Genomic DNA, 15916 nt, shown 5'->3' with positions numbered 1-15916 from the left:
AACTGTCCTGACAAGAGTTGATGGTCATAAAAACTGTCCTGACAAGAGTTGATGGTCATAAAAACTGTCCTGACAAGAGTTGATGGTCATAAAAACTGTCCTGACAAGAGTTGATAAAATAATGAGAATGTCCAATGCCTAAGGTGTTCCTTGGTCTGTGTTAGGAGTGTTCAGCTTGCTCTTAGTTAGTTAATTTTATAAGTGATTATTGTGCATTTTGCTGTGTAAGGCGCACTACAGCACCTAATGAACACTTTTCTTTTGAGACATTTAGGATCGTGTTAGCAGTTTTGCGTGAGAGTATATTTTTATACTTATCCTATCTCACACTATGCATTTCTTCTTTCTTCTTTTGATCCTGTGTGAAAATGTGCTTGAACAATGATTCCAGCTTCTAAAAAACAATTCACCCGAACACATCCCAGCATCACCATGGCTACCACCCTCAAAAATGGATCATGCACTTTAATCCTGTGCATAGTGACCAACACGATATGCTCATGTGCTGCCACATCATTCTCTTTCTTATGGCCACATAGTGGAGACATGCACTGAGATATGCGATATGAGATAATCTTGTTTCGGGATCAACTCTCTCAGGAAAGTGGCTCTGGGTCACCTGGCTGCTCTCAGGATCAATGCGACAGATCAACTCTCTCAGGATCGACAATATTGAGATTGAGGTTCCAGTGATCGACACTCTCAAAAGGACTATGGCACATCTTCACAACACACTCTTGACTCGGAGGATGGTTCGTGTATGGACGCCGTCAGACATTCCTCTACTTTGGTTGCTCCCTGTCCTACAATTGTACAGATTGTCATCGTCAACGAGATCGCCCCGGCTCCTATGATTATTGTCATAGATTGGACGCACGCTCGTGGGATTCCTATCGATATAGCGACTATGCAGACTATCCCCGTGGCTGGGAGAACTACCTTTCACACTTGGATTGTATCTTCCTTGGCGTGGTTATCTCCTCATTGAGATCAGCCTATGGATACACCTTCTTGTAGCTGTTCGTCTTCATCGGCTGCGCATGTGGATCACCATTCTCCTCATCAAGATCAGCCCATGGATCACTCATTCTCGTAGCTGTTTGTATTCATCAGCCACGCATGTGGATCGCCACTCTCCTCATCAAGATCAGCATATGGATCACTCCTTCTCGCAGCTGTTCGTCTTCATCGGGGGCGCATGTGAATCGCCACACTCCTCGACTTCCACTGTTCTTACTTGCTCTGCGGCTCCTGTTCCTCTTATAGTTGATCCTGCGCCAGCAGGTGAACCATCAACCTTGTTTTCAGGCAGTTAAAAAGGATATGGATCCTGGTCTTGTTCTTCATTGGATTGAGCATAAGCACAGCTGATAAGTTACAGCTCAAACGCTGTACTTTGGCTGATGACCGTCTTGTTTTGCCGTTCCCTCCGCTGGTAATTCAAACATCACACTCCCTCCCAGGCCTGTCTTGACGGATATTGCCACCAACCTTGACAGGCTTTTGTTAGACAGATTGTCTTCTAAGACCATTATCATGTCAATGTACCACATGCATTCTAATGAGAAGGTTTCATTCGTGCATCGGTTGTGCTCATTCAAGAGAAAGTTACGTCCGAGGCGACTCACACTCAACGACTCCAGTTCATCGATACCCGCCTCGGCAAGGTGTTTGTTCCCTTGGACCAGTGGCCGATGCGTTGGCACTCAGACAGCCTCTCTTTTCACCTCAACTTCAACAGCTATTCAGCCTTCTGACATCGGCACAGGCCCTGAACTTCACCTTCATCCGCTTCAGTGCTTCATCCAGAGCGACGACCGTCAGGTCCCGACCTCCTGCCCATCCGTCTGCATCCACATCTTCAGTGCTTCATCCAGAGCGACGATTGCCAGGTCCCGACCTCCTGCCCATCTGTCTGCATCCACATCTTCAGTGCTTCATCAAGAGCGACGATTGCCAGGTCCCGACCTCCTGCCCATCTGTCTGCATCCACATCTTCAGTGCTTCATCCAGAGCGACGATTGCCAGGTCCCCACCTCCTGCCCATCTGTCTGCATCCACATCTTCAGTGCTTCATCCAGAGCGACGACCGTCAGGTCCCGACCTCCTGCCCATCCGTCTGCATCCACATCTTCAGTGCTTCATCAAGAGCGACGATTGCCAGGTCCCGACCTCCTGCCCATCTGTCTGCATCCACATCTTCAGTGCTTCATCCAGAGCGACGATTGCCAGGTCCCGACCTCCTGCCCATCTGTCTGCATCCACATCTTCAGTGCTTCATCCAGAGCGACGATTGCCAGGTCCCGACCTCCTGCCTATCCGTCTACATCCACATCTTCAGTGCTTCATCCAGAGCGACGATTGCCAGGTCCCGACCTCCTGCCCATCCGTCTGCATCCACATCTTCAGTGCTTCATCCAGAGCGACGATTGCCAGGTCCCGACCTCCTGCCCATCCGTCTGCATCCACATCTTCAGTGCTTCATCCAGAGCGACGATTGCCAGGTCCCGACCTCCTGCCCATCCGTCTGCATCCACATCTTCAGTGCTTCATCCAGAGCGACGATTGCCAGGTCCCGACCTCCTGCCCATCTGTCTGCATCCACATCTTCAGTGCTTCATCCAGAGCGACGATGGCCAGGTCCCGACCTCCTGCCCATCTGTCTGCATCCACATCTTCAGTGCTTCATCCAGAGCGACGATCGTCAGGTCCCGACCTCCTGCCCATCTGTCTGCATCCACATCTTCAGTGCTTCATCCAGAGCGACGATCGTCAGGTCCCGACCTCCTGCCCATCCGTCTGCATCCACATCTTCAGTGCTTCATCCAGAGCGACGATTGCCAGGTCCCGACCTCCTGCCCATCTGTCTGCATCCACGTCTTCAGTGCTTCATCCAGAGCGTTGATTGCCAGGTCCCGACCTCCTGCCCATCCGTCTGCATCCACATCTTCAGTGCTTCATCCAGAGCGACGATCGTCAGGTCCCGACCTCCTGCCCATCCGTCTGCATCCACATCTTCAGTGCTTCATCCAGAGCGACGATTGCCAGGTCCCGACCTCCTGCCCATCCGTCTGCATCTACATCTTCAGTGCTTCATCCAGAGCGACGATTGCCAGGTCCCGACCTCCTGCCTATCCGTCTACATCCACATCTTCAGTGCTTCATCCAGAGCGACGATTGCCAGGTCCCGACCTCCTGCCCATCTGTCTGCATCCACATCTTCAGTGCTTCATCCAGAGCGACGATTGCCAGGTCCCGACCTCCTGCCCATCTGTCTGCATCCACATCTTCAGTGCTTCATCCAGAGCGACGATTGCCAGGTCCCGACCTCCTGCCCATCTGTCTGCATCCACATCTTCAGTGCTTCATCCAGAGCGACGATTGCCAGGTCCCGACCTCCTGCCCATCTGTCTGCATCCACATCTTCAGTGCTTCATCCAGAGCGACGATTGTCAGGTCCCGACCTCCTGCCCATCCGTCTGCATCCACATCTTCAGTGCTTCATCCAGAGCGACGATTGCCAGGTCCCGACCTCCTGCCCATCTGTCTGCATCCACATCTTCAGTGCTTCATCCAGAGCGATGATTGCCAGGTCCCGACCTCCTGCCCATCCGTCTGCATCCACATTTTCTGTGGTGGCTAGTAACATTTGAATGTTTGTGCTTGGGTCTCTTTGCCCATTTGTCCCGACCCTACATCCCTTTGCCGACGCCTTGACTGTGCGTTTAAGCGCACTTATGTGATCTACAGGTGGCAAGGTGTTGGTCCGTTGAAGACAAGCGATTCTATATCAACTGCCTTGAGTTTAAATGGGTCATTCTGGCAGTGTCCCAATGGACAGAGCTCCTCCATTGGTCGTATCTCATTATCCAGTGAGACAACATGGTTTCCACCAAGCCGGTCACTCTCGATTGATTTTGATTTTCGATTGATTTCGTTTGGTTGAAAAGCATGGTGATGCTCGGATGTGTTCAGGTGAATTGTTTTTAAGAAACTCGTAACATTGTTCAAGCACTTTTACACATAGGATCGTAAGAAGAAGGTAGAAGTGCATAGTGTGATATAGGATAAGTATTATAAATATTCAATTTATTGTAAAAATTACAAATTTAATAGTATTTAATGTTGTAAATGTTTTAACCATTAAACATTCACCTATGACATGATGAGAAAGCATCAAGGTTTCTTCATTTCTTCAAGTTTTGAGCAAATGGTTAAGGATTGGCAGATTTTATTTCACTCATATTTCTAACCTGTGTGATTGGGATAATTAATTGATGACATGATACTAATGCTATGACATCAGGCAACAATGTTACAATGTAGTGATGTCATAGTTGAAAGTTGTTTTGCTCTAAGCTGATTGTTACATTCCTGGGAAGCCTTGTTTGGATGATTATATGACATGATATGATTCATGAGTGGGGCCAGAATAGAAGTGTGCTAGAAAGTGTCGGCGACCTAAAACAAAGTTTAGTTTCACAAGTTCGCAAGCTGAAATAAATACTTAAACAAAAAAATGTAATTATTTAAAGTATTTTAATAGCAATTATAACCTGATATCCAACTATTACAATGTTTATAGTTATATTTTAGATGTTTTAGAAATGTCAACATGGCCTAAAAAAAACCATGGAACTCCACTCCCCCAAACCATACCATCATCATAAATTAATAAGGGCCGAGTGGTTCAAGTGTTCGCTCATCATGGCAAGGACAAAGGTTCAATTCCTGACATGGGTACAATGTGTGAAGCCCTTTTCTGGTGTTCCCAACCCTGATATTGCTGGAATATTGCTAAAAGCGGCGTAAAACCATACTCACTTACTCATAAATGAATAGTGGTACTAGTTGTTGCCAAATGATAAATATCTGTCCCCTATTGTATGACTAGTATTAACGTGATAAATGACACTGTGAAGTTCAGCTTCTGTTGTACCATCATCTTCAGGTGAACACCAACTACGTGGAGAATGAGATCGAGAAGCTGAGTGGCGAGGGTCTGCTCAGTCTGAAGGTAAGCTGCTGTTGCCATGGTTACAATGGCGGAAACGTCTCTAGGTATGCATCATCATAGGAGACTGGGGACAAACAAACACATGACCAAGAACCGCACCGTGATTCAACTTGGAAGTCATCTTGCCCAATAAGCTATGTGATATGTAATGGAGAAATTGTTGCTGTTGATTGCTGAAGTGGTTTCTCCGACTCCAACCATGTTATGGTTGACATCAAATTGCATAAAATTTTGCATTATGACCTATTGTTGGATCAGTTAAAATACATGTTCAGAATGACGTGCTCGTCACAATATGGCTATAATATTGCCAATGTGACGTTAAATATTAACTCAGTCAGGATGACATGTCAATTCCTGGCTCAAAATCAGCTGCAACAATAGCAGCATGATACATTGCATCATGACCTACTTAATTCACAATAACACAGATTAACATCTTGTATATCATATTTTCAGGTGATGAATCGATTCATCAGTGAAACATGACACTGCTAGTTATGTATATCACTGAAAGATGTGGTGCATGGTCCTGTGCACAGCGCACAGGTAACAAACAGGTGAAGTTAAGCAGCATCGGTCGCAGAGAGTCCTTGGATGGGGGACCACATTTGGCAACTAGGCTGCTCAGAGTTACTTGGGCCTCGGCCCTGCCCCTCACTGAAGCCCATGTAACACATGTGGTGTCTCCTTGGGCAAGTGACTTTGTTCGAAATGTGCCGCTGTTCATCTAGCTGTGAATGGGTACCTGGTAGGATGTGATGGGAATTCGGTTGATACCTAACAGGTAGCTTGGGTTGTATATTCCCCAGGGAGATGAGATTCTTGAGAGTACAGTGACCGGGGTAATAATAGCGCTTTGAGCATGCCCCTGTGTGGAAATATGTGCAATGTAAATGGCCTATTGTTGTTGTTTGTGTTGTTATTATTAATGTTGTTTTTCCAGGACAACCTGAACATGCTGTTCTACCACTGTGTGGAGGCTCTAGCCCAGGACAACCTCATCAGGGTCGTCAATGCGTTACATGTAAGTCAGATGTGACTTACTCTCATGATGGCTTATCATTTTACCCTGTATGCATGACAATACTAAATGCTTTGGGATGAAAAAGAGAATAGGTCCCAAGTATCTCATGCGTGGACTAAAACCGTGAGTTTCTATCGCTGGACTAGGTGGTCCGACTCAGTAACTAGACTGTGTGTCAACGAGGTTGTTGTAGGGTGGTCCGACTCAGTGACTAGACTGTGTGTCAGGGAGGGTATTGTAGGGTGGTCTGACTCAGTGACTAGACTGTGTATCAGGGAGGGTGTTGTAGGGTGGTCCGACTCAGTGACTAGACTGTGTGTCAAGGAGGTTGTTGTAAGGTGGTCCGACTCAGTGACTAGACTGTGTGTCCGGGAGGGTGTTGTAGGGTGGTCTGACTCAGTGAGTAGACTGTGTGTCAGGGAGGGTGGTCCGACTCAGTGACTAGACTGTGTGTCAAGGAGGGTGTTGTAGGGTGGTCTGACTCAGTGACTAGACTGTGTGTCTGGGAAGGTGTTGTAGGGTGGTCCGACTCAGTGACTAGACTGTGTGTCAGGGAGGGTGTTGTAAGGTGGTCCGACTCAGTGACTAGACTGTGTGTCCGGGAGTGTGTTGTAGGGTGGTCCGACTCAGTGACTAGACTGTTTGTCTGGGAGGGCGTTGTAGGGTGATCTGACTCAGTGACTAGACTGTGTGTCTGGGAGGGCCTTGTAGGGTAGTCAGACTCCGGGACTAGACTGTGTGTCTGGGAGGGTGTTGTAGGGTGATCCGACTCAGTGACTAGACTGTGTGTCAAGGAGGTTGTTGTAAGGTGGTCCGACTCAGTGACTAGACTGTGTGTCCGGGAGGGTGTTGTAGGGTGGTCTGACTCAGTGAGTAGACTGTGTGTCAGGGAGGGTGGTCCGACTCAGTGACTAGACTGTGTGTCAAGGAGGGTGTTGTAGGGTGGTCTGACTCAGTGACTAGACTGTGTGTCTGGGAAGGTGTTGTAGGGTGGTCCGACTCAGTGACTAGACTGTGTGTCAGGGAGGGTGTTGTAAGGTGGTCCGACTCAGTGACTAGACTGTGTGTCCGGGAGTGTGTTGTAGGGTGGTCCGACTCAGTGACTAGACTGTTTGTCTGGGAGGGCGTTGTAGGGTGATCTGACTCAGTGACTAGACTGTGTGTCTGGGAGGGCCTTGTAGGGTAGTCAGACTCCGGGACTAGACTGTGTGTCAAGGAGGGTGTTGTAGGGTGATCCGACTCAGTGACTAGACTGTGTGTCTGGGAGGGTGTTGTAGGGTAGTCAGACTCAGTGACTAGACTATGTGTCAAGGAGGGTGTTGTAGGGTGGTCCGACTCAGTGACTAGACCGTGTGTCAAGGAGGGTGTTGTAGGGTGGTCCGACTCAGTGACTAGACTATGTGTCTGGGAGGTATTGTAGGGTAGTCAGACTCCGGGACTAGACTGTGTGTCTGGGAGGGTGTTGTAGGGTGATCCGACTCAGTGACTAGACTGTGTGTCAAGGAGGGTGTTGTAGGGTGGTCCGACTCCGTGACTAGACTGTGTTTCAAGGAGGGTGTTGTAGGGTGATCCGACTCAGTGACTAGACTGTGTGTCTGGGAGGGTGTTGTAGGGTAGTCAGACTCAGTGACTAGACCGTGTGTCAAGGAGGGTGTTGTAGGGTAGTCAGACTCAGTGACTAGACCGTGTGTCAAGGAGGGTGTTGTAGGGTGGTCTGACTCAGTGACAAGACTGTGTGTCAAGGAGGGCGTCGTAGGGTGGTCCGAGTCAGAGATGTGGATCAGTGCTCAGGCTGAAGTACGTGCCACCATGATATAGCTGGCTTATTGCCGACTCCAGTATTGAATATATTCATCTCTATCTGCTATTGATCCTGCTTCCATCTGTAACCATGGTAACCACTACATTGGTAACTCAAGCACTCTGTTGACAGGAATCAGATTGCAGGATGTTAGTACTTGTGTCATGATGTTTTATTAATCTGCAATTTTACACAAATATATTTAAAGATTTAGATAATTGCCACTGCTTTGTAGCCCATGTGCATGTAATGATCTGAGTCATTGGATAAGGCTGAGATGTTTGGATGTTTGCAGACACTGTGTGCGCTGATACGAGGTATATTTCGGAAGAGTCTTGGCAACTATGGATTCGATGTCATCAACCTCCTGATTGGGTTTGACTCAGCCGAGTCTGTCATGCAGGTGAAGAAAATTCATATGGAGTTTCCTTTGTTTCCATAACAATAGTCATGTACATATCCATCGATCATGAAGATCCGGGTTAGAACTGGTTTTCAGCTACTCATGCTTGCCATCAAAGGCAACTATGCTTGTCCTAAGAGGCGACTTACAGGATCGGGTGATCAGACTCACTGACTTGGTTGATGCATGTCATTGTGTGTCTGGCCCAGACTCAATTATTCACAGACCACCGTCATATAGCTCGAATATTGCTGAGTGCGGCATTAAACAACAAACAAACAAATCACATATTCATTCACCTGATGAAGGAGCAAGAAGTAGCTCTGAAACTTCGTACAAAGAATAAAAAAGTGTCATGTATCAATGTTTGCCTTCTTGCGTTCTAGCATGACTACTGGTATGTCAGTTTCATCTTTAAGCATTAAGCATGGGCAAGGCCTTGTGTATTGTCTGTCACAGTTGCCTCCTTGTGGCAGTCAAGCTGTAGGATAGCCCAGTGGTTATAGTGTTCACTCGTCAGGTTACGATCAGGTTTGATTCCTCATGTGAGTACGCTATGAGGTGTCATCCACTCTTATAACCTTTGGACTTTTGGCTTAGGCATCGATCCATGCTGCTCGCTCACTCATATTTTTTGATTGAACATTGATTATTTATATTACAGTCTTTGATTGAAAACCTGAACCGGTTTCTGACCGGCGACTATCCCGCCAGTGTCAAACAGCTGGTGCTCAAGTTCCTTCTGGTGCTCATTACGGTGAGATTTGTTACCATGGTTACCATGGTTACCTTCGAAGAGCATAAACTGTAATGTATTAGTATATATTGTAAGTATATTTCTGATTGTTAGGGACAGCAATTAGGAAGAGCTCATAAAATCTCTGGCCTTCGTAGTGCTATGCGATAACCAGTGTATGGAAAGTTACCCCACTTTGTAAAGAAGCTTCTGGAACTGACTACCCATCCCATTAGAAATGCTTTCGAGGTAGCAGTTTCTAGAAGGCTGGCTGTACTATGTACATTATCTTTATTCATATCATTTCCATTCCAAGTTTTCAATGTTACCGGAAACGGGATATTATGAACCTTTATTCTCGGCAGTTGTTATGGAAAAGCGTGTGGTGTGCGACATTTGGAATTGTGTAGCTGTGGTGTTTGAGCGGAATAAAACTTGGACGAACAGGCTGTACCTATATAATAGCAACATAGGGTGATTCTAAACTCCTGTGGGGCGGTCAGGTAGCCTAGTGGTTAAAGCGTTCGCTCGTCACGCCAATGACGCGGGTTCGATTCCCCACATGGGTACAATGTGCAAGGCCCATTTCTGTTGTCCCCACCGGGATATTGCTTGAATATTGCGAATACCCACCTAACACCATACTCAGTCACTCTAAACTCCTATGGTCCCTGCCTTTCTATTCTTACTTCTTACACTGTCTGCATCCTTATTGATACAGTAAAGCTGCGTATCCCTTGTGAACCCAAGCCTGTTTGTTCCAGGCCACTGACAACATCAGCCAGAACACCATGCTGGAGTACATCCTCATCAACAGCGTGTTCGAGTCCATCATCCAGGTAGGCTCAGTGGCCATGTTACCACTAATCGGAGTTTAAATAAATCTTTTCTCAATTCCTCCAATTCTATTTAAGTTTCATACATGGCTTGGTTAACACTAAACACATTTCATTGTCATGGCTATTTGTTCTTTTAAATATTTTGCCAATCCCTGAACCTAGAAGGTCAATTCCTACAAAATGTCCTGCCACTTCTTATGTTAGGCTTAAAAAAATGTTGTTTATTTTAGTTTTCTTTGTTCAAGCTAGTATGTAACCAAATTTGGTTTACATTAATTTTGGGGAAATCATGTTGTTCTTAAGTATTGTAGCTTTTCAATGTACGAGGCACGGAATATTTAAAGATATATTTTTATTTAAACGTGCAGTGGACTTTATGATGATGCAGGCGGTGCCTGAGAACCAAGACTATTATTTTTTTTAGCCTTATATCTTTTGTGGTCAAGAGGGCATTGTTGGTCACCTTAGGTGAAGCTGTTGATCATGCAGAGTTGCTTCCCTTAGGAATGCCAAGCTCCTATGTTAATGATAGAAGGTTCAAGTGCGGGAGTCACCCTGATTGTGTTTTATAAGTTGTTAGCACTATTCCCGTGCTCATGGTTTCACCTCAGGCTTTCCTCTCACATTTAGCTGCCACACCTTCAAACAGTAGCGTTAAACCCAACTCACTCACTCACACACTTTGAAGTAATCATGGAGAATCAAGTGTTGCTACCTCACATCGAATATTTCTAAAAATAACATCATGCAGAATACATTTGTATGTTGTGTTGATATTTTTGTTGTCCAAGATGTGTTATCATGGTTATACAGTCAAATACAAGTCATTTTCAAATGAGTAAATCCTTGTGATAATCCACCTCCATTCCAGATTCTGGGGAATCCCCTACTACGCATGTCGCTGGGCCATGATGCGATCCTCGTCCTCACACTGCTTGTTCAGTACAGGAAACACGAGGTAACCATGGCAACAATGTTGCCAGAATCCTTCAAATCAGTGTTGAAGCAACATCTAATGTTGTAGTAACGACTCTGATGTGATCCAGCTTTTGACTGAGCCTTACTATATATGCTGATCTGTGCAACCTAATAACCTCATAACCACAGGAGTTTATTGGGATTACCTTTCAGTATTGAACATGAGCGTTTTCATATCTATTTCAAAGTGTTATGTTTGTTTGCTGTTTAACATTAGAGCATTGTTCCAGCAATATGACAGCTTTAATCACTGTGTCGGGTAACTTGTGGTTGTTACTGTCATTCAGTCTCTCTTAAAATAAATTAACAAAGTCATTTAATGTATTGACAGAGATATTCATTTTTTTGCAGTCAGCCAACCCATATATTGTCAAGCTGTCAATTTTAGATGATGAATTAGCATTAACGGTAAGTACTTCCTTAATGATGATGAAATAATTTTCAAAATGTTGGTTATTTATCTCGTCTTCAAGGAACTCTTTTTGATGTTCATGCCATGGACATGATAGTCCAGTGACCCACTTGTTAGAGGTGCTGGATATCCTTGTGTAATGTTATCCACTGCTTTGGAATTAGAATAGGTTTTGGTATCTGATATGTCATTAAAGTGAGCACTTCTACCATTGACATGGTAGTCCAGTGGCCCACTTGTTAGAGGTGCTGGATATCCTTGTGTAGTGTTATCCACTGCTTTGGAATTAGAATAGGTTTTGGTATCTGATATGTCATTTAAGTGAGCACTTCTACCATGGACATGGTTGTCCAGTGACCCACTTGTTAGAGGTGCTGGATATCCTTGTGTAGTGTTATCCACTGCTTTGGAATTAGAATAGGTTTTGGTATCTGATATGTCATTTAAGTGAGCACTTCTACCATGGACATGATTGAAGAGAAACTATTATTGTTGTCTTCGTTGTGTCCACTTGATTCTTTCAATACAGACTGTTCTAGTCGGTTCAGATGGTGTATCAGTATTTTGTAACATATGTCATAAGCAGGACAGCATTAAACATATTACATTGTTCCACATTACAGGGGTATGCTCAAATCGTGTCATCATTACTGTCAGACTTCAACAGGTAAGTTAACAACTTTGAGTTAGTTATGATTGTCATTAAGCAAACTTGCTCTTGTATGATGTATGACTTGCTGTGTCTGAGGTGATCACAAGCAGAGATATAACGTCACATTCATTCATTGTTGAGAAAAACACAATATGGCCTGTGGTCCAGTGGACAGCGCAAAGGTCACAAATTGAGTGAAACTAAGCAAATGGGGTAGATGGGTGACCGAGTTCGGCAGGTTGACATGATCCTACCCCACACTGAAGCACATGCAGCATGTTTAGTGTCTCCTGTGACAGGTGACTTTGTTCGAAATATTACTCAATGGATGGGTACCCGGTAGGATGAGATAGTAATGACTGTTAACCTTCTTGCCCTTCACAGGCAGCTCAGGTTGATTACTCCCCAGGGAGCTGAGAATGAAAATCTGAGTGAATGGGTGTTAATGAAGTCGTGTTTTGAGATATGCACTTGGATGAACTGTGTGCCTTATGAATGGACTTATTATTATGATGTCTTCCATTGTTCATGACGACTCAAAGTGATAACATTACTGATTATGTAATAATTATTTGTATTGATGTGTTACTATTTGGTATGTACCGACACAGTTGAGTTTGTGTGCAGGAACTACCAAGTACAGATGTCCGAGCCACAATCAGGATGGTTTTCAGCCTTTGCTAATATGGTGAGTAACTATGGCAACTGTTGAAACACAAAAGGTCCATTGTATGCATCTGGTGGCAAATTTCATCAGTTAACATTGTATTCTTATTATGATAATAAATGCATGTCAGTATTGTGCAGAATTATGTTATATTAGGGTGTCTGCGGGTATAGTTTGTGTTCAATGCACAGCTCTTAACTGTCGTGAATCAGGAGTGCTTTATGTCATGTTCTAAATCAGCCTATCACAGTTATGAAGCGGTGTAAGCGAGAATCCTAGACTATAAGTCAAATCATCAAAGATGCATCGTTATGTTTTCTAAAGACAGGGATTTGGTTGGCATCTTACAACATGTCACATATTGTTTATGGCAAAGCCAAATGGGAGTAGTGTCCCAAAGTTCATTAAACTCTGACGCCACTGCATTCCTATTTCGCAACTTGATATCATAGCACTGTGTACTGTCTGTCGCTGCATGTTAGAAATAATGGGACATATGTAAGTGCACATTTTTATCAATTAACAAAAAAATTACATGCTAACAAATATAAAGAATGAATTTTTTTGGTAGACAAACTTTATATCCATATGTGGTTAAGAAGTTAAATAATATTTTTTGTAAGTTTTTGCGAAACTATTAACATGGTGAATGATTTCCTTGTAGTGTGAAGTCCCCACAGTAGTTAACAAGTGCAATAAATTCCTCATTAACCAAATTCCTTTTTTATTTGGAGAGTTAGATTAAATGATATAGATTTTAAGAATACCTAGCTAAGAAAAAGTTAAATACCTTTATCATGTTAATACTGTTTCATTAAGTCTGCCTGGCTGCTGGTTTGAAACCCAGCCATTTTGAATCTTGGTTTGTTAACACAAACTCTTATTGCTTGCACCAAAATGGTAAACATCCTTGACCTGAACAATCCTGGCTTTACTGTCACATGTCAAACATGTATTGTTTGGTGAATGTGCTCTTGTGTGACTGATATGTTATTATAAATTTTCTGACATGGGTTAAACTCACTAAGATGAGAATGATGTTCAGTATGTTTCTATCTTACGTTTCAGGTGGGCAATATGTTTGTGGCAGAAGAGAAGAAAACAGAAATCATGAGGTAGAATGTCTGCTTATAACATGTATAAGAAGACAAATGTTTGTAACAAAACTCTCCTGCATGAACGTAATATAAGATGGTGTCTTTGTTTTCATAACAGCTTTTTGAAATTGTAATCATATTTTCTATGTGTTTTTTTCATCTTCTCATCTTCATATATGGTTTATGTGTGACTTGTGTTTTGCAGAGCTAATGACTCCATACTTATGGCACTGTATGAAGCCATTCACCTGAACAGGAACTTCATCACCGCCTTAACACATGTACGTACACCAGTCAGCTGGGAATTAGACAGGGCTGTATCTGTTCAAGTATCCATGCATTGTGGTACTTTGTGTCGGGATTCATCCAGTATAGTATGGTGACGTCATGTGATGGTATGAATAAATAAAGACAAGAGGTATTTATTTAGAACTCTGAAGGTATGGGTTAGAATTGATCTTCTGCATCCATGCTTGTCGTAAGAGACGACTAACGGGATTGGGTGGTCAGGCTCGCTGACGTGGTTGATGCATGTCATCGTATCCCAATTGCATAGATCGATACTCATGTTGAAAATAACTGGATATTGCTGAGTGTGGCGTTAAACAACAAGTAAACAAAAATGATAAGACATGTTTTATGTACTCAGCATCTTTGTTGTATTGTCCCCCTATGTATGTGGGGTGTCAAACATATGGCAACCAGCGTCAGTGGATCTGAGTAGGTTGACAATGTGATCAACAGTTGAAGAACATGTCGTTTATGCTTATGTCACACTGATGATATTTAAAAAACTGGAAAACTGGACAAAGACTTTAAAAAACAATGTTAAAAGTAGAAGATTAAAGGTGAACAAAAAAGCTACCCAAAACACATACCCGAGTGCAACCAGCAGTTTGGCCCATGCACGTGCACTACATGACAAGTTACAGGCAATGTGTGTATGAAAAGGTTCATTCCTGAACTGCACTCTTCGAATATGGAAAGGTTTTATCTTTTATTAAAGCTAAAATGGATAGTGTTACCCTTATATTATCTGCTTGACCCTTGAATTATGCTGCTGAGTATACTAATTGGCATTCCACCACTTCATGTCATTACTTTCAAAGTGAGAATAGCTGCCCTTGGAAGTTAAATCCTGACTCGTGGAAATTATGATGATGCTGTGTGTGTATCAAAGTAGGATGTGTTATACAGATCTACCCATTATGTCAGCACTGATGTCTGTAGAACCTCAACAATGTCTGCATCTTTATGGCATGCTTCTGTTAAGGGGTGCATCACCAACTCCAGGGGCAATTTTTTACCAGTGATTTTCTTTTCAGGCTCACACTCCATCATCGCCTGCAACTCCCCCGTCCTCCCCAGTCACTACAACATCGCCCGTGTTGGACAACCAAGGTAGGTGCTAGCAGTGCCTCGTTACTATTTCCCCTTCCAGGACAGCATAGGTTCCCAGTACCCCATGCTTGTCTCCCTGTGGGGATTCCAGGACAGAATAGGTTTCAAGTACCCCATGCTTGTCTCCCTGTAGAAATTCCAGGCCGGAATAGGTTTCAAGTACCCCATGCTTGTCTCCCTGTAGAAATTCCAGGCCGGAATAGGTTTCAAGTACCCCATGCTTGTCTCCCTGTGGAGATTCCAGGCCGGAATAGGTTTCCAGTACCCCATGCTTGTCTCCCTGTAGAAATTCCAGGCCGGAATAGGTTTCAAGTACCCCATGCTTGTCTCCCTGTGGAGATTCCAGGACAGAATAGGTTTCCAGTATCCCATGCTTGTCTCCCTGTGGGGATTCCAGGACAGAATTTGTCCCCAGTACCTCATGTTTGTCTCCCTGTAGAAATTCCAGGCTGGAATAGGTTTCCTGTACCCCATGCTTGTCTCCCTGTGGGGATTCCAGGACAGAATAGGTTCCCAGTACCCCATGCTTGTCTCCCTGTGGGGATTCCAGGGCAGAATAGGTTTCCAGTACCCCATGCTTGTCTCCCTGTGGGGATTCCAGGACAGAATAGGTTTCAAGTACCCCATGCTTGTCTCCCTGTGGGGATTCCAGGCCGGAATAGGTTCCCAGTACCCCATGCTTGTCTCCCTGTGGGGATTCCAGGACAGAATAGGTTCCCAGTATCCCATGCTTGTCTCCCTGTGGGGATTCCAGGACAGAATAGGTTTCAAGTACCCCATGCTTGTCTCCCTGTGGGGATTCCAGGACAGAATAGGTTTCCAGTACCCCATGCTTGTCTCCCTGTGGGGATTCCAGGCCGGAATAGGTTCCCAGTACCCCATGCTT

The 15916-nt window shown here is 44.5% G+C and overlaps 1 protein-coding gene across 2 annotated transcripts in view; it reads left to right on the top strand.

Annotated features, from left to right (window-relative positions):
• Positions 1–15916, top strand: part of LOC139452285 (armadillo-like helical domain-containing protein 3) — a 52518-nt gene that overhangs the window by 3999 nt on the left and 32603 nt on the right. For both annotated transcript variants that reach the window (XM_071233695.1, XM_071233694.1), the window contains exons 4-15: positions 4952–5017; positions 5964–6044; positions 8141–8248; positions 8913–9005; positions 9749–9823; positions 10695–10781; positions 11153–11209; positions 11837–11880; positions 12493–12553; positions 13601–13647; positions 13835–13910; positions 14955–15030. In XM_071233695.1, coding sequence (XP_071089796.1) covers positions 4952–5017; positions 5964–6044; positions 8141–8248; positions 8913–9005; positions 9749–9823; positions 10695–10781; positions 11153–11209; positions 11837–11880; positions 12493–12553; positions 13601–13647; positions 13835–13910; positions 14955–15030 — 871 coding nt within the window. The remainder of the gene's footprint in view (positions 1–4951; positions 5018–5963; positions 6045–8140; positions 8249–8912; positions 9006–9748; positions 9824–10694; positions 10782–11152; positions 11210–11836; positions 11881–12492; positions 12554–13600; positions 13648–13834; positions 13911–14954; positions 15031–15916) is intronic.

The sequence above is a fragment of the Haliotis cracherodii genome, unplaced genomic scaffold (genome assembly GCF_022045235.1).
Source record: "Haliotis cracherodii isolate W230 unplaced genomic scaffold, xgHalCrac1.p SCAF_9, whole genome shotgun sequence".
NCBI classification, from domain to species: Eukaryota; Metazoa; Mollusca; class Gastropoda; order Lepetellida; family Haliotidae; genus Haliotis; species Haliotis cracherodii.
Note: the sequence above shows the minus strand (reverse complement) of the source record. Positions and strands in the feature narration are given on the sequence as shown.